The sequence below is a fragment of the Colletotrichum navitas genome (genome assembly GCF_030913465.1).
Source record: "Colletotrichum navitas strain CBS 125086 chromosome Unknown LY79scaffold_15, whole genome shotgun sequence".
Classification (NCBI taxonomy): Eukaryota; Fungi; Ascomycota; class Sordariomycetes; order Glomerellales; family Glomerellaceae; genus Colletotrichum; species Colletotrichum navitas.
In genome coordinates, this window is record NW_026850561.1 from 424856 (window position 1) to 451885 (window position 27030).

The following is a 27030-nucleotide window of genomic DNA, read 5'->3' on the forward strand; positions in this document are numbered from 1 at the left end:
ATTATTCCAAAGCACTAAAGCTATACTTTTTATTGAGATGCCGAGTCGTAGATGAATCATAAACAAACTAAACCACAAGCCCCCCCTCACTGCATCGCAGCAAAGGCAAAGCCGGCGGCGGCAGCAGCGGCAATAGCCATGCCGGTCTCTCTGGGAGCCAAGTTCGAAGGCTCGCTGGTGATCGCAGCTAAATTGCTTGTGCACAGGTTGCCAGACTCCAGCAAGCTCTTGACTTCGGCGGAGACGGCGGGGATGTCGGTGCACTCGTGCCAGAAGTCCCTAATCTCGGACATGTGCGCGGTCTGCCACGACTCTACGGAGTTGGACCAAGAGGTGTAGACAGCGCCGATGGAGCCTGTGACGGATATGGTTGCACAAGGGTCCACGGTGGCGGTAGCGAGGTCTGCGGTAACGGCCCATTCCTCGAGCTCGAAGGGCGGTGTGGGGAGGGGGTCGGAGCCGGTGACTGCCCGGGCGAAGGCCTTGTAGGCGTTGGTGCACTCGGGCGTGCCACGGGCTTCGACGACTTTGACAATCTTGGTCGGCTCGATTCTCTTGTGGATGTTGTTGAGGTGAATGTCATTGGCGGCGACCATGGTGGCGGCGAGAGCGCCGAGGAGAGCGGTAGCGGCGCGCATAGTTAATACGGACGGTCTGACGTAGTGCGTCTTTCTGGGCGTTTTGAGAAACGAGAGGGTTTCAAGTTGGCAGAATGTCGCGATGTTGGTGATGCTTTGATTCGGATAGTCCGAGTAACTCCCACCGAACGTCAGCATACGATGGCATCACTACTTATATTGCATTCCCTCACCGTATGTCCGTGATGGCCAGGCACCTTGACCAAGTAAGAGGGCCCCTTGTCGGATGACAACAGTCGTGAAATGAGCCCTGGCCAAGGCGAATAGAACACTTGCCATTTGATTGATGCAGGGGTACCAGTAGCGGGTATTATTCTTATTCTGGTCAAGCTTCGTGCTGTGCCGTACGGCTGCCTATGACAAGGCTTTTAGCGCGTTCAATTACGAGATGCAGGCCAATTGATGGGATAATTGGCCCCAGCTGGACTCTGCCTAGAAATCCCATCTGCTAGCATCCGTGTCGCTGCCTGCAGTACCACCGATTGTCGAGCTAGGATTCTTGGCGTCAGACGAACAAAGTCAACCCTATGTTATGGATGCTGATAGCTCGGGCGGTAATTAGCAGTCTGATTTAGAATACACTGCGTGCTGACCACCTCAATGTTGGCTCGTTTATGCATAATTCCAAATGAGGCCCGCCCCAGCCACAATACAGAAGAAATGAGGCGGGTGTCGTTATGGGCTGGGCTATTTGTAGACCGCCGCATTTGGCCTTAAATCAATTCGCCAAGTCAGTCGGCGAGCTCGAGTAAAATTGTACCTGAGTGTCCGGGTTTATAGACCATTGATGGAAGGGGGGTTTCGGTTCGGAGCCTGACCTATCCGACTACATGTGCTGCCCATTTAGGGCTGGCTGGTCACATCACGAGATGAACAAGACGGATTAACCGTTGATGACGCCGTTGCATGACACTTCAAGCATATGACTCCTACCGAAAAGGGTACTCGTATATCTAGGTTTCTTGATGGAATGTTGCACCGTCCGGCAGAATGGTCAAACTTGCCATCAAAATAGGCATTTTGCTCATATTGCCAATGCATGCCACAACGTGAGTGCCTCCAGTTTTCCGATGGCCACGCCACGCAAAAGATGAGCGGTGCCTCCGAATTTCTGTGTTAGAGTATGGATTTGTTTCAGAAAAGACGCGAACAGGGTCATTTGGCGGCAAATTTCACTTCATCAGCGCTGGTTATCCAACCTCTATTTCTCTATCCATGTTTTACAACACTTATGTTGAACATGCTCACGGGGCCTGATAATATTCCTCACAGTGAGTGTGAAACCGTGCTGACCGGTGCTCATATATGGGGCGCATTTACTCAGGGCCTTTGCGCTCGGTTCCGCACAATGAGAGACAGAGAATAGATTCTGCGGAGATTTCACTGTGACGGCGTCTCAGTCGCCGACACCAGAACACCGACGGACCGATTGCATTTCACTAGAAAAGAAGCATCAAGGTGAGGCTGAATGATTAATTTGTAAGGGTCTTCAACCCCGGTTTCGTGGAATCGGAAAGGATCCTTCAGGATGACTTGGTGGATAAAAGAATCGATTTCTTATATCGATGTTTTATAGGTTCAATAATGTTTATTTCTTGTAAACCAAGAAATTTGGCATGGACTAGCAATGCAGGTAACCTTGCAGTCCATAATCAAGGCGGCAGACTTCGTCCTCAGACACATAAACGGAATGCGATGATCTAAAGGTAGAGTGGTATAAGTCTCAGAAAATATGATATCTATACCAGTCTATTGTGAGTTATATTGCTTTGAGTTAGTGGAGCCACACGAAGTGTTCTTCAATGCCGCTGCAAAGGTATTCTGACTATAGTTTCGGAAGTATTTCAGTCAGAGCATCCTCCAAGACCCACAAACTACAGTTCGTCGGATAAACTTGATGCTGGGCGACAGAAAAAGGAGTCTCTTTATAACTAGCTGGTTCATATATGACCCAAGTGAATATACCAGAATATGAGCTTGAAGTACAGACAACACAGAGCTTTTCAAGAGAAAGTAACCTAGGCTGTCGTATCGACTAAGTCAAAGTACCCACTTACCGACCACCCCCCCATTCCGACCACATGAATCATAATGCCATCACAACAACCACCACTTTATTAATTAACTATTAACTACCTCTTAAAGCTACAATAATGCAACTTTCAGCCTTACTAGATAATTCTAATGCGCTGGATTCATCTAGCTCACTTTCAGCATCACTAGCCTCAACCTAGGCTTACTGCACCTCTTTGATAGTCGTAAACTTTATGTTTAGATCTAGGGTAATAGCCTTCTTTTTCCTAGCAGTACTATTATCAACTTTAGCCTAGAGAAGCTGTATTTAGTGCTTAGCAGTAGCTAACTTAAAGGCCTACTCTTTAAAGCCTTTTTTAACCTTTCTAAAGAGCTAGCGTTATATAGTAATATTTTATTCTAGTTAGCTAAATAGATGTAGTTAATCTCTAAGGTCTTTAACCTTCTTTAGCATAGACCACTTAACCGCAGATAAGGCAGATGCCTATTCCTTTATACCCTAGGCCCTATAGGCCCCTTTTACCCTCTAGTTAAGTAGTATTAATAGTGCTATTAATAATAATATTACCTTCTAGACTAGATGCCTACTCATCAAGGGTTTTACTAGAGCAATAGGCTATAACCTAGTGTATTTCTAACCACTTTTAATATTACCTATAGTTAGCCTAGCCTAGTAAGCCTTATAGTAATAGCTAATAAAGTTCCTCTTGCTAATAATAGTTAAATTATTTTACTAACTTAGATATCTAAGCTCCTTGCAATAGGCTGCCTTTATAGGCCTAAAGACTACCTAGTTAAGTAGCTAGAGGACATAGGAGGTATATAGTAGTAAGAATAATAGATAGACATTATAGATATAGTATAACTATATAAAGTCTATTGTTATATAGCTCCTATGCCTATCTAGGATTAGTAGTCTAGCCTAATTAGGGTTAAAAGGCTTAGTCTAAGGGATAAAGACCTTCTATAGCTATTTAACAGCAGTATTATTAGTAGTCTATCTATTCTCTATTACTATAAACTACTACCTATTATATAGGTTTAGATCTAGAGAGAACTACTACTACTAGACTATTTTACCCTTATATATAACTAATAGATAAATAGTATTACTATTAGCAGATATACACTTAATAATAGATACCTAGGCTCTTAATCTAGGCTACTTTTTTTTTATAGACGTTGTCTTTACTCTGCCTAGCACTAGCCTATTATCTCCTTTGCCCTCAAGGATGCTAGTCTTATCTATATTATATCTATTAGCTAGTTTAATAGTAGTAATACAAGGGATAGTAAGATATTTAAACTATTCCCTAATAACCTTAGTAGATGCCCTATTAACACGTCAAGAATTAATAAAGCAACTTCTCTAGACCTTAATAGATAGATTCCTCTTAATAAAGGCATTTACCTACTTCTTCCTAATTAGTCTATTATCACCTATAGCCTTAAGGATACACTAGGCAAATTCCCTTAGTTATTAATAAGTTAAAGGATAACCAAGATTAACCTAGGTTTACACTTAACTAGCTAGCCTAGCCTCCTGACTAATAGAGAGTCATTAATAGTCAGAAAAAGCAGACTACCTGGTCTAGGTAGTGCCAGATAGACAGTTCTATAACGTGGTCTTAGGGATACTATAGATGCAAGATGCCTAGCGCTAACTAACGCTAGCTGTAATGGCATTTAGTGCCTACTGGACCTAGTCTTTGGTATATTCAACCATAGGGGTATAAAGAAGTCATATACAAAAAATAAAGCGATTTAGATAAAGGTGGTAAAAGTGGTAATAGTTTAAAGTAGGAGGGTTGTAGTAGATAGAGGGGGTGGATGAGGCATTTTTGGGTGGTCAGAATGAGGGGGTGGTCGGTAAGTGGGTACTTTGACTTAGGTCACTTCTTGTGCTGCATCAATCCATGTGCAATTATAGTGCAATGGCCTCTGCTATACTGCTAGTTCTGCTTGCCTGAAGCTCTAACTCCAAAACTATCTTAATAATTACTTAAAACTAAGCTTTGATAGATACATAAGACACACTAAGACTAGTTATTAGTTTATCACATAAAAACGACGCCATTAGTAACAGTAGTACGGCTGACACCTTATATTACTTCACCTTGTTATAATATACCCCCTAGATTATAGGTAGCCCTACTTATATAGATCTACTCTAGGAAGGAAGCCTCTATAGCCCCCTAAAGGTACACACTCCCCTAAGGTAGATACTACTATAACTCTTATTAGCCTTCTAATTAAGTATATATTACTAAAGTCTAGGCAGTTGATATCTAAATAATCTAGGTAGAGTATTTATAACCTATCCCTAACATTAATAGGATTTAAACCTATAAGGTCTATAAAGCTTAGACGCTAGCTTAAGGGCTATACTATTAAGGTATATAGCGTAAACTAGGCTTATAACTGCTGTGTAAAAACAACGCTGTTAGTTGCAGCAGCATAACTGATAACGCCTTATATTACTTCACCTCATTGTGACACAGTTTCAGGCGAACCCTTGGGCTTACCAAGCTATACAGTACGTAGAAGTCAAGTGAAAAACACAACACCGTCAAAGGAGTTATAAAAATCCGGTGACCTGAGAGCATTATTGACAAGAATCAAAACATCGCTTGCGCCATGACGAGGAAGGCTCACGGGGAGGCCTCATACGAATGAATAATACTTTTCATTTTTCAGGGGATGATGATATGGCTTGGATCTGAGGATCGACATCTTGGAAGGCTCATCATCTCTAATGCAGCTCCTCCGCTCACCATCTCAAGTCCCTCAAGATCGACTTTGCAGCGATGATCCTGATTCCTACCGCCATCGTTCGTCTTACAAGTCTCCGCCAATTTGACTGCTTCTCTTGAAGCCCGCGGAGCTCTTACCCAAGATGACCTGCTTGAAAATGAGGCAGAGTTCCATGGCGGCGCACTTGGGGGCATGGCTCGCACTGTCGCACTTTCCAATGTCCAGGTATTACTCTATTCTGGTTGCGAAATCGTCAGAGTAGAATGAAATATACGAGGGCTCTGAGTTGGTGATCAGAAGTATCTTTATTCTTTCCGCCATGATATCTGGAGTATAGTTCTGGTGCTACTAATAGTGAATAACAGAGCCCCTGGGTCCTCTCATCTGCGGCACGGCGGCATTGATGGGCTTTATAGATAGGATTCTCTCTGGTGACGCCGTCCACACGGATAAAAAATTAAAAAAGTAAAAAAAGTTCATCGGGTGGTATGGATGGCGTGCCGTGATAGGAGGGCGCAGTCCTGTATGCCGAAGTCCACACATGTCATGTTCGGGGCTTGTCCGTCTTGGGAACTAGTGTGCGCCACAACACAAAAAGAGCGCAACCCCACAGAGACGATGGACCTCGTTAGCTAAGAAATGCAGCCAAAAAAGCAAGGGGAGAAATGCAGCACATCTGATAACTGGAGGCGCAAGCAAAAGATACTGAAGGATTATTGACCCAGTGAGATGTTGTCTCCATTGCGAGAAACGCACAGCAAACGGTTCGCGGAACAGCTCTGAATGCTGACGTCACTGAAGATGTTAGGAGGTAAGGAAACGGAGATGTCAGGGAGTTTAGATTTGCGGTCTTAAGAAGTCGTATTAACTGGTCACTGACAACCCCAGGGCATCGGAATCGGTGAGGTCTGAACAAGGTTATCTCATCTACGCTTAGACCGCTGGGCTGGCATGAACGGCTCAACTCTGACCAGGTTCTACCGGATGGAGTCATCTCTCAAGAATTGTTAAATCCTTCACAGGCTACTACAGAGCTCGATTATGGGATGTCATGGTTCAAGAAGAGAGTGAGTGGCTCCCCAAGCATTCAACTCGGCGTGCCACCCAGCTCGGCTCGGTTTTGGAGTGGGGTAAATGCGATGATCTTTCGTAAAATGCTACGGTGACACCACGGTGCCCACAAACAGGCGAGGTAAGCTGCACGGGCAAACACGAAGAGGCCTGTGGCAAGAGGGAGACGGCAATGCCACACAATCTCCAGTCAGATGTACTCCGGGTGCTTGACTCTATGCAGCCCATTTCATGAAGTTTGAAAAAGCAAGAAGGGGATGAGGCGCAGAGCGATTATAATCATCATAGCAAACGGCCCTGAGCCCCCCAACACGCCCGCAACACAAGTTCGAGCCACACAAGTTCAATACTGTGTACGCGACTTCTACCGCCCTATTGGCTTTCGTTTCTGTGGTTGAGAGGCATGGACTGGCTCTCCGTTTCCCGGGTCGAGCTACGAGAGTCAAGAGTGTCCCGCATGGGTCAACCCTACTCAGCCCACCGGTTGAAAATTAACCTGGCTAGTGACATTGCTAGCGTCATATCTAATCAATCAGATCATCTTATCTGATCACACTTTGCACTGCAAACTGCATCGTGACTGGCCACATCGCCCCCTTGCCGGCCCACGAGGAGGGGATAAATGGTTCCATTGCTTCATTGCTCCATGGCTCCAGTGCAAAATTTCTTCCTCCGTCCGGAGGACAGGACACCCTGATCGTCGCCCGACCCGATCTGTACGCTCCTCTTTCTGGTCGTAAACCCGCGCTGGTCAAGCGCCGGAATCGGCCATGTCCCTTCTCCTTGCCCATTTTCGCATGTGCTGCCCTTGACAACGCAAACCGGTCGATTCTGAAAATTTCCCCCCTGTTAGCGAGAGGGGGGGGGGGCGCAGATTCCTGCAGCATCCGTGTATCCGCAGTCAGTGAGGGGGACAAAAAGAGACCCCGGCCCAACTTGCTTGTCTTGTCTTTTCGTTCTCTCGAAAGGTGTTCTCGAACTTCCTTCCACCAGCCCAACCTTCTCTTGTTGACCCCCTCCCTCCGTCCTAGGTGATCGTTGTTGTCTCTTTCTGCTGGACTCGTTCGGCTAGGATCCAGCAAAGGGATCCGGGTAAGAACACGCGCCACAGCCAACAGGCTGCTCGGGACTCTGATCAGATCTGATAACCGGTGACGATCCAAAGTAACAAGATGGCGGCACTTGAGAAGCAGGAGCAGCCAGAGCAGGCAGCTCCTCCAGTGACCGAGAAGCCCGCAAAGCAAGAAGAGGCGAAGGAAGAAGAACCCAAGGGCATGCCGGTCAGTCTTTCCCAGCCGCTGTGCCTGCGCTGTACTGCACTGGCTGCAGGCGTCTTGGCCTGTACCGGGCCGTCCCGCATCTCTCTGGAAAACACCAAGAGATCTCGACAGGCCCGCGCGCAACAAGACAAGACGCCGCCCAGTGCAGAGCGTCGGCATATCAACTCCCCTCTATGGATCACTAATGTGTCCAAACTCAGTTCACCAAGGAATTCTTCATCTTCTTCCGCCTGTTGTTTGCCGCCAACCCGACATGGGTCGATTACTTCCTCATCATCTTCGGCACCCTCATGGCCATCGCTGCTGGTGTGCCATTCCCCCTCTTGGGTGTCCTCTTTGGCCAGCTGGTTGACAAAATGAACGCTGCCACTTGCGCTGCCGACGGGAGCAGCGACATCGACGCGTTCGCATACGAATCTGCCATCAACCAGAAGGTCATCCAGATGTCCTACGTCGGCGCCATCGCGTTCGTTGCCATCTACTGCTACATTCTTTCGTGGAGCATCATCAGCCAGCGCCTCGCCCAGCGCATGCGCACGCAGTACGTGTCTGCTCTGCTGCGCCAGCCGCCCTCCTACTTCGATAAGCGCGCTGCCGCCGGCGAAGTGTCTAGTCGCCTCCACGGTGACATCACGGCGATCCAGTCCGGCACCTCGGAGAAGGTGGGCATCCTCATCTGCACCATAAGCTTCTTCACCACCGTTTTCGTCATTGCGTTCATGAAGCAGCCCAAGCTCGCCGGCATGCTCGTTTCCATGCTTCCTGCTTACATGCTCTCCTCCTTCCTCGGCGGTGGTTACATCGCGAAAAACACCGGCTACATGACTGAGGCGATTGGGAAGGCTTCGTCCATTGCGTCCGAAGCTCTGTCCCACATCTCCGTCGTGCAGGCCTTCGGTGCTGGCCCGCGTCTCGAGGCCAAGTTTGCCGACCACATGATCACTGCTCGCAAGGCCGGCATGAAGAAGGCTGGCGTTGTCGCTGTCCAGGCTGGTCTTCTCTATTTCATCGCCTACGCCGGAAACGCTCTTGCATTCTGGCAGGGCAGTATCAAGATTGCCGACTCCATTGCCGGCCGCGGCGATGCCACAATTGGCGAGATCTACGCGGTTGTTTACCTACTCGTTGATGGTAAGCCTACCTCGATGTTCCATCAAGTCGCTTGATGGTTTCGGCAAAGATGACTGACACTTGGCTTGCGCCTTAGCTTGCGTCATGCTCGGCGCCATCGCCCCTTTTCTCCCCTCTTTCCGGGGTGCTTCGGCTGCGTACCAGCGGCTACAGGAGGACATTGAGGCTCCTTCGGAAATTGATGGCACCTCCGAGGAGGGCAAGGTCCTGCCCTTGGACGACCCCAAGGGCATCGTGCTCCGCGACGTCACTTTCGAGTACCCATCGAGGCCCGGCCAGCCCGTTCTGCGCAATGTCAATGTTGAGTTCCCTGCTGGCAAGTACACTGCTGTCGTCGGTCTCTCGGGCAGCGGCAAGTCCACCATCGCCGCCCTCCTTGCCCGTCTCCAAGACCCGAACCAGGGAGAAATCCTGCTTGACGGCCACGATATTCGAGAGCTCAATGTGCGCAGCCTTCGCAGCTTCATCAGCTTCGTGCAACAGGAGCCCTCACTTCTCGATCGATCGATCCTGGAGAACATTGCCCTCGGCCTGATCAACTCGCCCAAGCCAGAGCACCAGCGTTTGAAACCCTTCCTCAGCGGTGGCCAGTTGGCCGAGCTGGCATCCAAGGGCAAGGACGCCTTGTCATCCGCCAACAACTATGGTCCCGAGATCCAGGAGATTATCGACCTCGTCCGTCACGCTGCCGAGCAGGCCGATGCCGCCACCTTCATCAACCGCCTCGACGACGGTTATGGCACCTCGGCCGGTCCTAGTGGCACTCTCGTCAGTGGTGGCCAGCGCCAGCGTATCGCTCTCGCTCGAGCTCTGATCCGCGACCCCAAGATTCTGGTACTGGATGAGGCAACTTCCGCCCTCGACTCTGCCAGTGAGAAGCGCATCCAGCGTGCCGTCGAGCAGGCTGCTACAGAGAACCGCACCATCGTCTCCATCGCCCATCGTCTTTCCACAATCCGTAACGCGGACAGCATCGTCGTCATGGATGCCGGTCAGGTGGTCGAGCAGGGTACATACACCGAATTGATGGCGCGCGAGGACGGCGCCTTTGCCCGCATGGCTAGGCTACAGACGGTGGGTACCGCTGATCGTGCGCTCGATGCCGGCTCTGCTTCTGGTGACTCCCTTGATTGCTCTCTCAAGGGTGACCATGTTGTCGACGAGAAGTCCAATGGTGCCGAAGAGCATGTTGCGACAAAGAGCTTGAATAACGTCAAGTTCAGTGACAAGGAAAGCGACGCCGAGGAAAAGAAGGAGTCCGATATCGCCGGCCTAGATGATGTGAAGCCTTACAGCACCGTGATCAAAGGTCTTGTCCGACTCGTCAGGCCCTCCTTGACCTGGTTGGTGGTTGCCATCATTGCTGCTACCATTGTCGGTGGCACCTTCACCGGCGCTGGTCTCATCTTTGGTTACACTGTCGGAGCTCTTAACCCCTGTGCCAGCACCGCCGAACGCATTCTGTCCATGGGACGCTTCTTTTCCGGTCTCATGTTTGGCCTTGCCTCTATCGAGCTCTTCGCCAACTTCTTCGCCTGGTCCGGCTTCGGCGTCGTGGCCGAGAAGCTTCTCTACTCCGTTCGCGTCTTGTCTTTCCGCTCCTTGCTGGACCAAGACGTTCAGTGGCATCAGTCCGACGGTCGCACCGCCGACGGTCTGCTTACCATTATTACCAAGGACAGTGCTGCCATTGGTGGCTTCAGTGGTTCCACCGTCGGCACCGTGTTCGCCATCTGCGTGAACATCCTCGCTGGCGTGATCCTGTCTCACATCATCGCCTGGAAGATCGCTCTTGTCTGCCTGGTCACCCTCCCCATACTTCTGGGCTCTGGATTCATGCAGCTGCGCATGCTGGCCCGCTACGAAGAGCGTCACGCAGCTGCCTTCTCGACCGCCACGTCTGTGGCCACCGAGGCCGTACAGTCGATCAAGACCGTAGCAGCCCTCTCCCTCGAGAGCCAGGTGATGGATAACTATGCTCGGCTTCTCGCTCCGCCTCAGAAGCAGATGGTCCGCGCATCGGCTTCCACCAACATCTGGTTGGCCATCTCCAACACCACCGGCACTTTCGTCAACGCCCTGGCCTACTGGTGGGGTACGCAACTCATTATGAAAGGCGAATACACCCAGACCCAGTTCCTGATTATATTGATGGCGATGCTTGTCAGCGCCCAGCTGTGGGGTACCATGTTCGCCCTGGCTCCCGAGTTCTCGCGTGCTCGTACCGCCTTGTCCCGTATCATGTCAGTCATCAATCTCGGGAAGAACGATGATCTCAGCAAGACTGGGACCGAGCAGAAGCAGATTGTCGGAGACTCCAAGACGGAGGAAGATATTGAGTCTACCGCAGAAGCCAGGACCAAGAGACCCAATGCGGGCGGCGTCAAAGTCACCTTCAAGAACGTTTCTTTTGCCTACCCCAGCCGTCCCGACATCAACATCCTCGACAACGTTTCCTTCACCCTCCAGCCTGGTCAATTCTGTGGTCTTGTTGGTCCTTCTGGAGCTGGAAAGTCGACCATCATGAACCTTGTCCAACGTCTCTACTTTCCCTCACAGGGCCAAATTCTTATCGATGACCAAGATATTGCCAACCTTCCCAGCTCCTTCAGAGACACCGTTGCCATCGTTCCACAGGACCCGACCCTCTTCGACGGCAGTGTTCGCTTCAACGTCGGTCTCGGCTCGTCGCCCGACACCGAGGCTACCCAGGCCGAGATCGAAGAGGCCTGCAAGCTGGCCAACATTCACGACGTGATCATGGCTCTCCCCGAGGGGTACGACACCGAGTGTGGCCCCTCTGCATCTCGCCTGTCTGGCGGTCAGAGACAGCGTTTGGCTATTGCCCGTGCTCTCGTCCGTAAGCCGCGCCTGTTGCTTCTGGACGAGAGCACAAGTGCCTTGGACGCCGCCAGCGAAGCGGCTCTTCAAGAGGGCCTCGAGCGTGCGTCCCGCGGTACAACTGTGTTGGCGATTACCCATCGCCTCCACACCGTGCACAAGGCCAACGTGATTTTGCTGGTCGAAGGCGGACAGATCGCCGACAGCGGAACACACCAGGAGCTTATGGAGAGGAGGGAGAGCTACAGGGTCAACGCCATGCAACAGATGCTGCAGTAAGAGCCCGTTGAGTGATTTGTGGTTATTGGTCCGTAATGGAAGGGGTAAAAGTACGTTGCTTGCACGGATGCCACATTGGTTCCGAAAACACAGAACTGCTGGATTGGCATCAAATCTGTATACTCATATAATACCTTAGCATTGCATTCGCTTCATGTCGTTAGTGCATATAGAAGAAACCAGGATAACGATACTCTCAAAACTGTGGCAAACCGCTCAATGTAGACGCTATTCAAGTTTACCATGACCCCTTTGTTGCACGTATAACCAGGTACATTTACTGTTTAAACGAAAAAACACTTCATAAAGGTTCAAGTTGCGATGAAAATTGGAGGTGGTTTACATTCTACAACCAAGACAACTTGTCAAATTCCTACTGCAAGGCCAGGAAGCTGCGTCTCCAGTCACAAACTTGCGTGGGCATCCAAATTGCTATGCCTGAAACCAAAAAAAATGCAGTATGAGCGTCCACTGTCTCGACCCAAGTTATCTCCAAGTTTTTCAAGGTGAAGGGATGGCGAGTGATAGGCGGTTGTAACGTGACTGATATCAAGATATCCATCAAGCAAGCCCACCATATGCCGACACAATGATGAGATGCAGCCCAACTACCAAATATCGAACATCGATACCGCTACCTCGAGACCATTTTTGAATAGCGCTTGGAAGATCAAGAAAAGTTTTGAGTCGGACTTGGAATCGAGAACATCATTAGAAACGCTGCCATTTATTCGCACAGTTGTCCATTTCAGCGCTTTGTCTCTGTTGAGAGAATGGGAAACCCTTTTGCCCTCATAACATCTTCTACGAGTTATAGTTTCAGTTATCTATAAATGCAAGAGAAAGCTTGAGGCCAAATGCTACTGTAACAATGAATAAAACACCGTATTCCGTCGAATGAGAAACCCGAGCTCAACGAGACGCAGCTGGAAGGCAGGCTGGTTGTTTAGCAAGACAAACGAAAGGAAAATCGACAAGACATCATTTCATAACGCGCAGATTCCATTCATGTACCGCAAAAAAAAAAAAAAAAACCACGTCTCGATTTCCGTAGGGGAGCAAGATGACAGAATGAAGCGTTTGAGTCCGTCAAAGGCTCCTGCAGTGGCTTCGTCACTGGCGATGAGATAGATATATGAACTCGGTCTGAGAGCGATATACACCGAGCTTCTTTACAATGGTCGTCCGGGAACATTACTGCTTTGGGTATCGCCACCTTTGTGTCTTGATGTAGATACGAGTGCTCAGTGAACGTGGCCCTCGACAGCAATATTTTGCTGCACCGACTCTGGTTATGAAAGCTTATCAAACTCCATACATCGCACTCTTTACAATAATACCATGGTTGATAAGGCTGGAAATCAAGGGATCAAGGGATTGTAAAGTTTGTTTGCATACAAATCATGTGACGCTCCGTGCGAAAGAGTTCCGAGACAGGCCATCGAGGCGCTGTGGCGCTACTCCCCAGTAACATTGACAATAGCAGAATAAAAGTTCGCTTCGGATTTACTGGCCAGCATTGAATGTTTGACTTGGAGCTGCAGCAAGCCACTCAAACAATCCTCAACAAACAAGCCAGAACCGTATGACATCAGCACAACAAGGTGCGCCTGGGGGCCGCAAAGGGAAAAAACCGCATGTAAGACCAGGTGTCCCCGGTCAAAAATGGTGCTAAGAGTGTCGATGCAACAGTATTCATACTGGGGGAACATACAGGTACAACTTCACTTCTCGGGACACGAATAATGGATTCACTATATTTGTAGAAGCGGACCGTCCCTTGCCGCCGCTCCACTTGCATACACAATTGCGTCCACTGAGGATGTGTTGAAAGCAGGCCCCAAGGAATACGGACAATTTTCGAGAAAAGCTTAAACAGTCACACGGGATGCTTATCTCAATTCCAAGATGCAAATCCCGGTATCTGCACACACGCAAATCTTGCATCCCCCCCCCCCCCCCTTTTCGCTCATGAGTTCACGACGTAAGCACACCCGGCCGTTCCGCTGTCTTGCGCTAGGCGAAGCCACACGGACTGTGCGTGGGACGCAAAGCGGCCGGCTTGACCTCCTTTCGGGACCTTAATAAAGCGTTATTGGCACCGGCAGTTTAATACCACGCCGGCAAAATCCCCCCCCCTTCCACGCCAGCCCTATTTGGAACTGGTATGTAACCCGTGGATCGCGGCCAGTAGAGTGTTTCGGTTTTTGGAGCCACCCCTCTCGGCAGATTTGCCTTGGGAACAACCGACCGTCAGGAGCAAAGCTAGCAGAGAAAACAGAGACTTCTCAACTCGGGCAGAGCGCCACAATGACGTGTAGATGCTAGCCGCCGCGTCTTCGTGGCGAATCAACAAACAGCGGGATAAGATAGAGGTCCGAACGGCGAAAGGGAAAGGGAAGGGGGAGAGAGAGAGAGAGAGAAAAAAATGTCGTAACTGTAACGCAGCAGGGAACCTGTGGCACAGGAAGAGCAGGTCGGACAGGTTGCGACATGCGAGGAGTGCATACTCACACACACGCACACGCACACACAGACAGACACAGACACACCGCCAGATGCCACGTTCTCTATCAAGCAAACAAGTCACAAAGACTTAGGACTCATGGGACGCAACCCAAAAAAAAAAAGGGGGCGTTGACTCACTGTGCCAAGGTCCAGCGCGTTCCCGCCGGCTTTTTTTGCTCAACAGGTTTGAGGAGCCGCCTTATGCTGACTGGACTGTCTTACTAGTACGCTCATCCAAAACCCCGCGTGATTTCCCGCCTTCCGCTTTACCTAGTAGCTAATGACGGGCTTCAACTAGCCCCCTAGTGTCACCAGAGCTCAGAGGGATAATTTAAGTGGTCCGATGATTTGGTGGTCCATTCAGCACCGCCGGTGGTTCGTCCGTGAGTCCCGAGAGAGAGAGACTAGAAAGCAATCCGGTTCGCGGCTCCATCACATCTTTATTGTTATTGTTGACTGGCGCTGCCTTAGCCCCCGGTACACGGATGCTCGAAACGAAAGAAGGGAGGTCACCATGTATAAAGGACTTTACCTGCCCATCGGCCCGTTCCTCTGCTCTCGCGTTCCTCTGAGATGCACACTGTGATACCCAGCTGATCTTATCTCTGTCTCTCTCTCTCTCTCTCTCTCTCTCTCTCTCTCTCTCTCTCTCTCTCTCTCTCCTTCTCCCCTTCTCCCCCCCCCTCCCTCACCCGTGGTAGTCTCACATCCAGCTACGGGCGCTATTAAACCCCTCCCCCTCTCGGTGTTTGCCCCTACGTCATCGGATTATATCACTCGCGGCCATGTCAGCAGCAATAGCACCAGCGCCAGCCATTGCGCAACCGCCAGCGGCGGCGGAAACACTCAACGTCGGCGACAACAGCAGTCCGCGGATCAGCGAGACGTCGGACGATGTCTCGCCCTTGAAGCCCGCCACCCAGGCATCGTGGAGGAAGAAGACGGAGACGGCCACGGCGACGGCGGCGCAGGTGGACAACAAGGCCGAGATCAACCGCACGGCGACGCCGAAGCGCTCGACGACGTTCTGGAAGTCGTTCAAGTACCTCCGCGACCTGACCCCCAAGCAGGTCGACGACTTCATGGCGTCGTACGTCATCTACAACCTCGACTGGGCTGACGAGGCCGCCATGGTCGAGGCGCTGGGGCCCGACTACCGGGCCCGCGTCGGCGACTGCCTGCAGTCGTACTACAGCGTGCTGAACCACCTCTGCGCGCTGGGCGACGTCGAGAAGATGTACGTCCCGCCCCTGATGGACGCCCGCGCCTCGGTCCTCGACAACCAGATGCTGTACGAGGAGTCGGTCGCGCGGGACATCGGCCTGAAGCCGGGCGACCGGGTGCTCGACTTTGGCTGCGGCCGCGGGCGGGTCGCGGCCCACATGGCCGTCGTCAGCGGCGCCCTCGTCACCGGCCTCAACATCGACCCGAACCAGGTCGCCCAGGCCGACGAGTTCAACGCCCAGCTCGGCCTGCGCAACCAGTTCACCGTCCACGACATGAACGACCTGCCGCTGCCCTTCCCCGACGCCTCCTTCGACGCCTTCTACCAGATCCAGGCCCTCAGCCTGTGTAAGGACCTTCCGGCCCTGTTCGCCGAGCTTCGCCGCGTGCTCCGCCCCGGCGCCAAGGTTTCCCTGCTGGACTGGGTCAGCCTGCCCGCCTACGACCCCGCTGATCCGGAGCATGCCGAGCTGATGCGGCGCACGAAGCCGCTCATCGGCGCCGTGGGCACCCCGACGCCCCAGACCTTCGAGACAGCCCTCACCGGCGCCGGCTTCACCGTCCTTGTCTCGGACAACGCGAGCGTCGGCGGCCTGCAGGCGCCCCTCATCGACAAGGTCGACGTCTACTTCCGCAGCCTGCGCCAGGTCATCCTCGGGCTCGTCAAGGTCCGCCTGCTGCCGCCCCATTTCAAGACGCTCATCAACCGCCTCTGCCTGGATGGGCAGGCGTTCGTCAAGATGGACACCATGCGGCTGGTGACAACCAGCTACCGGATCATTGCGCAAAGAAATTAGAGCTTTGGAGAGCACACAGGGGGTCATGAGGTAATGGAACATGGAGCTTTTTGTTTGTTTGTTTTCCCCCTTGTTTTTTGGAGCCGTAGGTGTTTGGACGATGGCACGATGGCGCTGCAACGATACGGCATACAATTTAGCTCATGGTGGCTCATCCAAGCTTTACAGTTTTTGCATTTGTACTGGGTGTTGAAGGGATAGACAAATCCACGAATTTTATTAATCATAATTGGGTCGCGGGAGCGCCATGTCCAAATCCCCTCACTTACCCTGAACTCGACAATTAGTTTACCCCGGGGTTCAACAGTACTGTATCGCATCTACGATCAACGTCTTGCAATGGAACAAATCTCAAAAGCATCACTTCAAGTCACGCCAGAAGGGACAAATGTTTGATAATGGAACGTCAGATTCTGTCCATGTCCGAAATCTCTGTAACAGGGTATATCGAGAATCAAACCAATGGCCAACGGCCCCCATCCCCACAGCATTAAACAATTATCGTACGTTCGCGCATTGACAGTAGGCATACCACGTCGTCTTTCATCCATTCATTTTATCTACCAGTCGCCACCAGGGAGGGCGATCTCGGAGCCGAGGACACTGCCACTGACACCGCCGAGCTCGATAGCGGCGTTGATGACACCTCCAAAACCCTCACCGGCTATGAGGCCGGCGGCGGCGGCGAAGCAGTGGGTCTCGAAGCTCTTGGGGGCGTACTTCTTCCACGCCCATGCGAAGACGGCGCCGGCCATGATGGCGTTGGCATAGCCGCTGTCGGGCCCGAGGACCCAAGCGACACCGATGGACATCCAGTTGGGGAGGTAGTCGCGGTACTTCATGCGGGGGCCAACGAGGTAGAAGTTCTTGACAACAGCCTGGAGGGCGCAGATGATGCCCATGACGATGGTGAAGATGGCGCAGGACCTGGGGATGGGCAGCTTGGGCATAGTGACAGCCTCGGCAACAGCCTTCCAGGCCAGGACGGAGGGGGCACCGAAGGCACAGGTCTCCTCGGGGCCAATCTCCTTCCAGATGCAAGGGTAGGCGGCCATGAACAGGACGAAGACGCCAGGGGCGAGGAAGACGCTGACGGCGGCGCCGATGGCCTGGGCATAGAACTGCAGGTGGGGAGGGGTCTTGAGGAGGAAGCCAACGCGGAAGTCCGAGACCAGGGCGGTGGCGACATCGGCAGTACCTGAGGCAATACCACCGGCAACAAGGTTGATACGCTGGGCGGCCTTGATATCGAGGCCCTGACCAGAGGTGACACCGCCGAAGACAAGCTGGGAGGCCTTGGCGGAGGCAGTGAGGGGAGTGCAGTCGGTGACGGCACCACCGTGGATGCTGAGGAAGGCGAAGAGGAGACCTAGCAGGCAGGCGAGGATGGCGAGGCCGGCGTTCATGTGGAACTGGACGTGGCAGACGATGCAGGCGACGGCGGTGAAGACGAGGGTGCCAGTGGCCCAGACCCAGATGGGAACCTGTTGGCTCGGGGGTGCAAAGTCCTCCACGAGACTGTCCTGGACGTCGGCGAGGCCGGCGTGCTTGGCGATGAAGGTGTTGTGCTTGCCGCGCGACTGCATGCGGTTGTTGATGCTGCGGGCGCCGGAGCGGAAGGCGAATTTTGCGCCGTCGACGAGGACGCCGATGTGTAGGACAAACTCCACCATGGAGTAGACGACGAGGACCATGACACCGGGCCACAGCATCCAGTAACGGGGGGACGGAACCCAGTCAGGGTCGTCGCTGACCTTCATGACGCCGAAGTTGACAATGTCGGACCACTTCTCGCTATCGGGGTATCTCTGGACGCCAATAGCCTCGCCGTAGTGAACGAGAGTAGGTCCGATGACACCCCAGGCGACGACGGTTCCGAGCCACCACGAGAGGGCGGCGTTGATGCCGACGAGCATACCGGAGCCGAAGAAGGCGGGAGTGAGCTGGATGTACCAACCTGAATTCTGTCAGCTAGACGTTCAAGGGAGGTAAAAGTGTGGAAGGGACATACCCCAGTTGTTGATGTTCATGGCCCAGTTCTTGTAGCCACTCCAGACGTAGAACCACAGGAAGATGTACCAGTTGTGCAGTATACCGTCAGCATACTGAGAGACGACGATGTGAACGAGGGCACCGGCAAAGCAGATGCCCAGTGTCTTGATCCTCTTAGTAGCATCGGCGGCACCGCTACCGACGGCGTGCATGGATCGGATGGTCAGGGCAGTTGCCGTAGCTGGTTCGCGCAAAGTAAGCTTTGGTCCCGCGAGATACGCAAGCGAGTTGAGCTCGGACTGGTAAGGAACCTGGCCGGCTACCCAAGATTTGGTGGTGAACATGACTTACGAGTCGGGAAGACGAGGTTCAACTCCCTGGCAACATTGATGATGAAGAACTTGCGCAGGGGAACGGCGGCAAAGAGACCGAAGAAGGCGCAGGTGACGGTGATGGTAAGGATACGGCCAAAGTCCTCGCGGGGGTTCTCAGACATGAGGTTGAGCTGGTACATGGCGGGAAGGGCGGCCACGAAGAGACCGGACATACCACCGGCACCAGTGGCAGCCGCCTGGATGATGGAGCTAGTTTCATGTTAGTTGCTTGTGTAATATGGCCGAGCAGAGAGAGGGGGGCAAATATTCTTACTTTTCCTGGGGGCCAAAGGCGCCTCCAATGAGGGGCGTATTGGGCAGAGACTTTGCCAGAAGCTTAACAATGGCGTAGCCGAAGATGGCACCAAACATGGTCGCAGCGAAGCTGAACTGGTGTTGGTGTTAGCCATTGCCTAACGTATGCGGAGGAATCGGGACTGATTAGAACATACGCCAGTCTTGAGACCAAGGTAGACGTTGGAGGCGTTCACGAGGGAACCCAGAATGATTCCGACAAGGACGGCGCGGAAGGTCAAGGGGTTGCCCTCGGGCTCGATGCCCTTGACCTCGGGGAAAGGGACGAAGAGGTCGGTGATGTCCTCATCGCCGCTGGTCTCGCTCTTGAGCTCGTCGTTCTGCTCAGAGTAGCGGTTCTTCTCGGTGATGCATGTCAGGTCGTAGGCAGGATCCGCCGAGGGAATCTGCGTCTCGGCCTGGATGGGCCCCGGGGCAGGGTTCGTGGCCACCATTCTGACGGGTGTCTGATTGCCTTGCCGGTAGTAGAACTGACGGGCGACTGGTCGACCAGAATTTGACTGAGCTTCCTGGCTGGCTCTGGATAAAGACAGACCTGGCTTGGATGTCGGGCGAGAAAGAGACCGGGCCCAAGGCCAGAGAGGGCGGAAGCCGGCAGTCTTTTGAACATTTGCATCGATTGCTCGGGTCTCGGTAGACTCACTATAGTCGCTCGTCTCGGCCAGGCATCCGGGACCCAATATGCAGAGGGCAAGGGTCTAGCAGGGCCATGGAACTTTTCCCTCGTGCCATGGGGCCGAAGTGGCGGCTGAAGACCCATGAGATGGCATGGTGAGGCCGGTTCGTTGAAAGGAACCAACAGTGGTAAAGGGCCAATTGTAGTTGGGCGGGCCGCCAAGCCTGTTATCGACCAGCAAAAGGAGGGGGCAATGATGATGTCTTCGATCTCAACCCTCGGTTACTGTCGCGCATAGCTTATTTGCTGGGTAATTTGCGAGGTTGCGAGGGCGATTGGAATGTCGCTCGATTGGCGGCGACGCCGTGATGTGCCAATATTTGTTGCTCCAAGGAGTTAAACTTCCGCCGTGCGGTTGAGCTGCTGCCGACTTGTCTTGCTTGGCAATTGGCTCTGCTGGCTTTATTGCTTCTTTCCTTGATCGTACAAAGGAATGTACCTACCTACCTAGGTACCTGTACCTAGGTAGGTAGGTAGGTAAGGACCTGGGTAGGTAGATAAGGTGGCAGAAGGGCACGTGAGCGCGTCTGGGGCAGGCGCGAGGACGCCGTTCGTTGTGCAGCTTCCTTATCACGAGAAGCCAGGCGGCGGTGAGCCCCACTTCTTTCTGTGAGCTCCCGGCGACCACCTCCCGAATCGGTCATGTTGCCCCTGCCGCCAAGTTGCCGCCAAGTCACCGCCGAGACGTCTATCTTCTTTCCTCCACACACACACAAAAGAGTACCAACCTTTCCGTGCAATGCAGGGCAGGTGCTCTCAGCCTCCCTGCCTGCCCACACCACCTTCCCACCTTTCCTTCCCCTCGGCGCAGAGAGGCAAGAGCAGCCAAGCACTCTGGCCCCTCACCAAGACTTTCAAAAGTTCGATAGGAAAGGTACTTTTGCTGCCCCAACAGACTTGGCGACCTCGGCCTGATCTCTTGACTCTATTGGCAATGCTTAGGTTGCACGAGAGAATGAGACGCCCATGTACATGTGTCTCGTCTCGTCTTGTCTCTCCTCCCCTGCTTTGTTTGCGCGGTATCTCGTATCGTATTGGGAACGGCGGGAGACACCTGGCTGACCGAATTGATAGAACAGAACCGAACCGACAGGCCTGAGACCTCCGCCTCTTCTCCACACACCGACCGATGCCATGCGCCGGTGATGAGTAACAGTTATTTCATCAAGTACTCCGTATCCGTATACACTTCGTCTCCATGCCTCTGGGTTGGTCCATCTCAAGCGAGCGGCCACATGCATCGACGGCACGGGGCTACCGCGGCGGTTGCCGCGACCTCTTGACCTTCCTCGTAATCTAAGCTCCTCTCTCTGCGAGCTGCGACTCTGCGCGCCGCTTGCCTGCTTCCCCCCTGCGGCCGTTGCGAACAAACTCGGACTATGTCCTAGCCCATGCTCAGATGATAGTTTCCACCTATTCCGTCCCATTGGGCTCAGCGACACACTCAAATGGCCGATCTGGTCTGGTCTGATCTTGTCTGATCCGGTCTTCTTTGAACACTCCACCAGGTCCAGCAGCAAAGAAGGGACACCAGCCAATGCGTTGCTCATATGTTATCGAACACCGATCCTTCTCAAAGTGACTCTGCCGGTTGCCTAGACTATGGAGGCGAGGTTGGTTGTCGCACAGCTATCCGTACTAAACTCGGTTCTGCGCCAAGATGGCCCCGCCCGCCTGGTTAAAGGCCAACAGGTCAGCGCGACGAAGACATTCCTCTTCGGGCATTACTTGGCGTGTGGGATCATGACAAAAAGTCTTTCCACCACCACAATGGCAACAGCAGCAGCAGAGAGGTCCATTCGTATAGGTGGGAAGGATGAGGAGGGGGGAAGGGGGTTGGCTTTTGCCAGTTTTGCCAGCCTTTCAACGTCCATCCTTCTTCTGTCAGACATGTCCCCTTCTGGAAAGCCTGACGGAAGTCCGCTGTTCTCGGCCTCGGTCTCTGCACATTTCATGTAATCTCGTTTGCTCAAGGAAACCACATGGCGACATAGCATTAGGTTATGCGATGCCCATGTCCGGGGTGGTGCAGCTGTCACCCTGCTATCCAAGGCTAGGCTACCCACAACGTTAGCCTTCATGGAAGGGCCTGCATCCAATATCACGAAGCTGCCTACTAAATGGCGATCTCAGTCTTCGGTCGCTCCGCCACGGGTTCGTCTCATCACGCAAGGGGTTCGTTCCTCCTTACCCACACCGAGGGATCTCCATCGTGGCGACAATAAGGCCGACAAATCAGTTCTCGGGACTGGCTTAGCCTGGCCGCCTGCTCATTGGTCGTCGATACGCCTCACACCTTGTCGGGAGGAAGCGTGCACTCTTCGTCGGCGATTGGTCCACATGTCTATAGGCTTGGGACGAATGTTGGGGTCCCTTGCGATGCACAAAGAAACAGCTCTTCGCGATTGGCTGATCGTGACGTGCATTTAACTATCTTGGTTCTGACTACCTAGTGTGCATATCAGCCGTGCTCGGTGGCGTTGCGCCATCATTCGAATAATCTAGAAAATTGCCGTTCCATTTTGCCATCCCAAGGTCTTGTTTTGGACTAACGAGCCTTCAAACGTCATCTTGACCATCTCGACCTACGCGGGTTATCTTGATGATACCTGTGTCCTGATGGCCTGACTTGTTGCCTTACACAACCAGTTTGACCCATGACCCATTGTTCCCAACAGTTACATCTTTCTCGCCAGCAGCAAACCTCGGCTCCGAAGAGATCTAGTGGCGTCGGCCGGATGTGGATGGCGGAAGCGCATTATACGGACTAGGTAGCTGGGGGGTCCCCTTGCCCAACATACCGTATTGCATATAGCGACAAGAGAACATCGCATACAGCCACAAATGATATAAGGCGTTGACTACTGCCCGTAGTTAACAGAGCCGTCGTTGCAACACATACCTAAAATGATTCGGTAGTCGTAGTGTAATGATGAGCTGGAGCTGCGTCATGGCTAAAAATTCGGATTCAACTAAGGTCCTCACATCCCCGTCCTCGTGCAATTATAGCAATTCGGGCTTTTCTGTCCATTTGGTGCCATTCTCGAAGAGCACATCATAGGTCACGTCTCGTCAACATGGCTCACCCGACTCGTCGAAATATCTGCAACACCACAGCCCCCCTCTTGCCCTGCGGAGAAATAGGGATGTGTTTGGGTCGCACACCGCGTGCTCGCCTGACGACTCGACGACCCTTGGGGGCTGCCCACGGAGAAACACCCGGGGAATCTTTGGGGATCGAGCGGGCGAAGCCACCGGGCTGGGGGAGGCCTGCCGGCTCCCGGTGCAACGCAGATCGCTCCCCGGCAGGGAAAAAAGCGAAGACCCCTCGACAAGAGCGGGACGTTACAGAGTTTCCTGGACAGATGCGCCGTTCAACGTGAACGGAAACCGGCGTGTTTGTGCCATCATCGCGTGGATCATGTGTGTTGCCCAGGGATTCGACAGCATGGTAAGATCAGTCATCTCACCTAACAAAAGAAAAAAGATAATCTTTCGTGACCACTTACTCCAGATGACGATAAAACGTCCGCCGCAGGTCCACCCTGGTGACCGGAACCGCATCGGCAGTATAGTCCCCGGAAGGCTTCCGAGTGGCTCTGAGCATCCTGCTCAACCTTGGGATTGCCGAATGGATGCCTTTGCACTACATTGCTCGCGTATGCTTATGAATGACGGAGCAGTTCTGTTCTGCGTGCTGATACCGTGCTGGCTTGCGGAAGGATACCTACCATATACTTTGACTTGACTCCTGTCGGACCGTTGCGGTGGGCGCTTCGAGCCGATAGGGGTATCTGCTTGATCCATGGCCCAGGTTGGAGGAACTCTCCCGGCCTCCCGACGGCTCCCGACAACTGGGGATTCTATCTCCAACATCGCTCAATGTGTTGTGACCCCAACCGCACACTCCAAGGGCCGTCACCGTAAGCCCGGTGACGCAGACGCATATCATCACAAGATCCGGATGTAAAAGCCTCAGGGCTTGCGTTGCCAAGCATGATGGAGGGGAATAGATGCGTTGGGGTTCAGCAATATGCCCGGGAGGGCTTCGAGGGAGGTATTTTCCACGAACACAATTCTGCCATCCAAGTGAAGCTGCCTAGACGAGCAAGGTCAGATGAGTATTGTTTGCCTGCTTTGGAATGGCGCTCAGAACATCGCTTGCACTGGCCGTTTTCCACTGGTGCGAGTCCGAGCTAACAAGTTTGATGAACCGTCTCCTGAGCAGGCGGGGACAGTCGAGTGGTGAAACCAGCAATCCGGTATCACGAAGGAGGCGGAAACTTCTCTTGATCTTCCGATTGGGTTTTCACTTGCGTTTCAGCAAGATGAATGTTGCAAATTGCAAAGGCAACGTGAACATGGGATTGAAGCTGTTATCGCTCCTGGCGATGCCTTGAACCCATGCAGGACGCCTAAGCAGTATCACGGGTAGCCAGACACGATCGTTCTTGTCAAGCCCGCCTTCTACATTTCCCATTCCATTTCAATCTAAGTAATGCCACGATGTATGGGCAAAGATAAAAAGGGGGCTCGGCGTAGTTGATCGTGTTCCATCCAGACCATTGAAAATGGCCCATTATCCATCGCCAGTCCCGCGTAGCATTCAGCTACTACCTTACTTCGTTGAGCGGCTCAGAAACCTATCATACTTGACTTCTCATATCGTAACCCTGAGCGCAACTTCGTTTGAAAGACACCATTGCCCAAGAAGCCCATCAGCAACACGGCACAATGCACGCCACACTCCATATTATCCTAGCCGTGTTCTCCCTCGGTACCAATGTGCAGTGCTCTTCAGCGGCCGCCAACATCATCCATGCCCCCAATGGCGAGGTTGACGTCGGGGCCTGCGCCTCCTCGGTGGAAGAGATCGTAGCCAGGAGCCAGATGAGTGATGCGGCGGGCCTGCAAGCCACGAACGACCTCACGCTGTCGACAGCCGACGACAAGCCCAGTTGGTCCCTATGGTGCCCGAAGAACAACTGGGTTTACTACTACAACTGGACGCCGTAGGTCCTCCTCGTTTCCGGTCGAATCCTCCGGATTATCGGCCGTTGCTGACGTTCCCATGTTTTGCAGCCTGGTAAACTACATCTGCGAGCAGTATGGCGATTCCTTGGAGAATGGCTTCAACGCTTTGATACCCGAATCCAACTACATGGTGGACAGAGCCAAGTCCGTCACCCTGAAATGGAGCCCGATAGAGGGGGGTACCTGCAAAGGGACCTGCAAACAGGTCTTCAACACCATGCGCACCTCGAGTGGCTGTAAGTGACGGTTCACTTGATCCCCCAAAACCCGTACCCCTCGACGCGTCCCGTCTGACTCGGACACGCAGGCAAGGCCGAAGAGTTCTGGATGAAGGAGATGATCAACCTGACGTACGACGGGTGCGGAACGGCGTCCTGGAAATACCAGTATCAAGACGTGGTGCCACTGAAGCACGACTCGGGGCTCTGCTGGCTGGAGAAGGACGAGGTCAAGACGTTTGAGCCGAAGGACGGCGTCTTTGAACGGTTCTGCTACGAGGCGCTCTACGACATCAGGACAAAGGGAAGCATGCGGTTCATGGACGCCACCCAGCGGATCGGGTACTACTGGACGGACTACAACCGGCGGGTCGCGTACCCGTCCAACGCGTCTAGGTACTACGACGTCGGCATGGTCCACATCTGGATCAAGGCGCCGCAGAACGTCATCCCCTGCCCGACCAAGGGCAGGTACGGCGACGACATGATCGAGGACGAGGAGAACGGGCTCACCGAAGAGCTGTGCGTGAAGCACCTCACTACGCTCCAGAACATGGACTGTAAGTTATTCCTCGCACGGGCTCCGTGGGGCGACATCATTGCTGACCACGGCTTTTTTTTGTACCTCACAGGTGCACAGCCTATGGGGACGAGCCAGGGCGGGCGGTACTGGGCTGATTGCTTCGAGTGGGGGATCGAGGCGAGCGGATACAATGCCAGGAAGATGTCCGGTTGAGGCACTGGTCTGTCGGAGCGAACCAGCGGGTTGGAAGCCGCCGGATTCTGCTGCGACCACTGCGGGAGGGGGGGGGGTTGTCGCTATGAGGCGTGGTGGACGTCGAGACAATCGGGAAGCTGAGATAAGCAAAGAAGAAAGCTTGTCTGGCCAGCATGTGAAGTGTCGCGTGGAGGATACTCTTCTAGAGGTAATGGAGAACCCAAATTGAACAGCCATCCAGGTGGGGTTCTGATATTCAGGTCGCTGGATGCACGGTGGTAGTAGAACAGGTTGTCGATGGACAGGGGCCAAGGTTGTGCTCGGCCGAAGTGAAGGTCGCTCGCATCGCAAATACGGCCCAGGGCGCTGTGTAAGACCGACTTGGCGGTCTCAGAAGAAAGTGGAGAATTCTCCGGAAAAGGCGAGAGGGCGGCTAGGTACAGTCCATGTTCACTGAAGAATACCTACCTTGTAGCCGACGTTGGCCGAAGACGTTGGGTCTAGAAACACTGCATTCAGCAAAGTCGTTGCAGGCATGTTCGAACACGAAGATGCGAACAAGATGAGAAGATTGAGAGAGACAGCCATTGATGTTCCTGTTCCTGTTCCTGTTCTTGTTCTTGTTCCTGTACACCACGTGACGTGGGTTCCAGTTCAAGCTTGAATCCAGGCCCGAGGCTCAACCGTCAACCGAGAGGACAAGAGGCGCTAGTGCCCAAAAAAGCATGGTGCCCCACGTTTGGTTCCTTCCCTTTCCGAGCCCAGCCATGCGACGGAGGAAGGAGGGAGGGAGAGGAGAGCGAGTCCAAAGTGACAGTGGCGGGAAGGAACTGTGGAAGCTCGCAATCTGTCTGTCTCCTTCCCGCGGATGCTGTTGTCGTCCTCCACTCTTCCGATGGTCCGGAAGAACGTGGTGGGGCACCGTATCCGCATTCCAGCCAGTCAAAGGTCTGCAACCAGAGAAAGACTGGAGTCAAGCCACATACGAAATCCGTGGCAGAAGACGTAGGAGCAGCTACAGAAAAAAAAAAAAAAAAAAAAAAAAAAAAAAGGCTTTGCGCTGTTACCGGCCTGTGCCGTAACCCGTTTCCGACCCAACTCGCCCGTGTTGCCTTGGTTTTTGCGGCATTTGACCCGTCCAAACCA

General features: G+C 53.0%; 7 protein-coding genes across 7 annotated transcripts; 3 read left to right on the top strand and 4 right to left on the bottom strand.

Moving 5' to 3' along the window:
- Positions 1 to 52: 52 nt before the first annotated feature.
- LY79DRAFT_102058 (uncharacterized protein) lies at positions 53 to 902 on the bottom strand. The gene is made up of 2 exons (XM_060550632.1): positions 812 to 902; positions 53 to 756 (listed from the first exon to the last, which is right to left on the bottom strand). Exon 2 carries the CDS (start codon positions 636 to 638, stop codon positions 87 to 89), a length of 552 nt encoding a protein of 183 aa, XP_060416590.1. The 5' UTR covers positions 639 to 756; positions 812 to 902; the 3' UTR covers positions 53 to 86.
- A 5167-nt stretch (positions 903 to 6069) lies between these two features.
- LY79DRAFT_546806 (uncharacterized protein) lies at positions 6070 to 6752 on the bottom strand. The gene has a single exon (XM_060557263.1). It carries the CDS (start codon positions 6723 to 6725, stop codon positions 6483 to 6485), a length of 243 nt encoding a protein of 80 aa, XP_060416591.1. The 5' UTR covers positions 6726 to 6752; the 3' UTR covers positions 6070 to 6482.
- Positions 6753 to 7669: 917 nt separating this feature from the next.
- On the top strand, positions 7670 to 12028 carry LY79DRAFT_667956 (ABC transporter; the record flags this gene model as incomplete). Its single annotated transcript, XM_060563457.1, has 3 exons — positions 7670 to 7777; positions 7978 to 8908; positions 8985 to 12028. The coding sequence occupies 3 exons, from the start codon at positions 7670 to 7672 to the stop codon at positions 12026 to 12028; spliced, it is 4083 nt and encodes a 1360-aa protein (XP_060416592.1).
- Positions 12029 to 14338: 2310 nt separating this feature from the next.
- On the top strand, positions 14339 to 16557 carry LY79DRAFT_588564 (methyltransferase domain-containing protein; the record flags this gene model as incomplete). The annotated part of the gene is made up of 2 exons (XM_060560930.1): positions 14339 to 14345; positions 15329 to 16557. 2 exons carry the CDS (start codon positions 14339 to 14341, stop codon positions 16555 to 16557), a joined length of 1236 nt encoding a protein of 411 aa, XP_060416593.1.
- Positions 16558 to 17066: 509 nt separating this feature from the next.
- On the bottom strand, positions 17067 to 19954 carry LY79DRAFT_648231 (OPT oligopeptide transporter). The gene is made up of 5 exons (XM_060562504.1): positions 19376 to 19954; positions 19198 to 19313; positions 18901 to 19133; positions 18569 to 18790; positions 17067 to 18514 (listed from the first exon to the last, which is right to left on the bottom strand). The coding sequence occupies exons 1-5, from the start codon at positions 19670 to 19672 to the stop codon at positions 17118 to 17120; spliced, it is 2265 nt and encodes a 754-aa protein (XP_060416594.1). The 5' UTR covers positions 19673 to 19954; the 3' UTR covers positions 17067 to 17117.
- An 898-nt stretch (positions 19955 to 20852) lies between these two features.
- Positions 20853 to 21464, bottom strand: LY79DRAFT_577950 (uncharacterized protein; the record flags this gene model as incomplete). The annotated part of the gene is made up of 1 exon (XM_060559924.1): positions 20853 to 21464. One exon carries the CDS (start codon positions 21462 to 21464, stop codon positions 20853 to 20855), a length of 612 nt encoding a protein of 203 aa, XP_060416595.1.
- A 3184-nt stretch (positions 21465 to 24648) lies between these two features.
- On the top strand, positions 24649 to 25902 carry LY79DRAFT_667959 (uncharacterized protein; the record flags this gene model as incomplete). The annotated part of the gene is made up of 4 exons (XM_060563458.1): positions 24649 to 24926; positions 24997 to 25184; positions 25256 to 25726; positions 25799 to 25902. 4 exons carry the CDS (start codon positions 24649 to 24651, stop codon positions 25900 to 25902), a joined length of 1041 nt encoding a protein of 346 aa, XP_060416596.1.
- Between the last annotated feature and the right edge of the window lie 1128 nt (positions 25903 to 27030).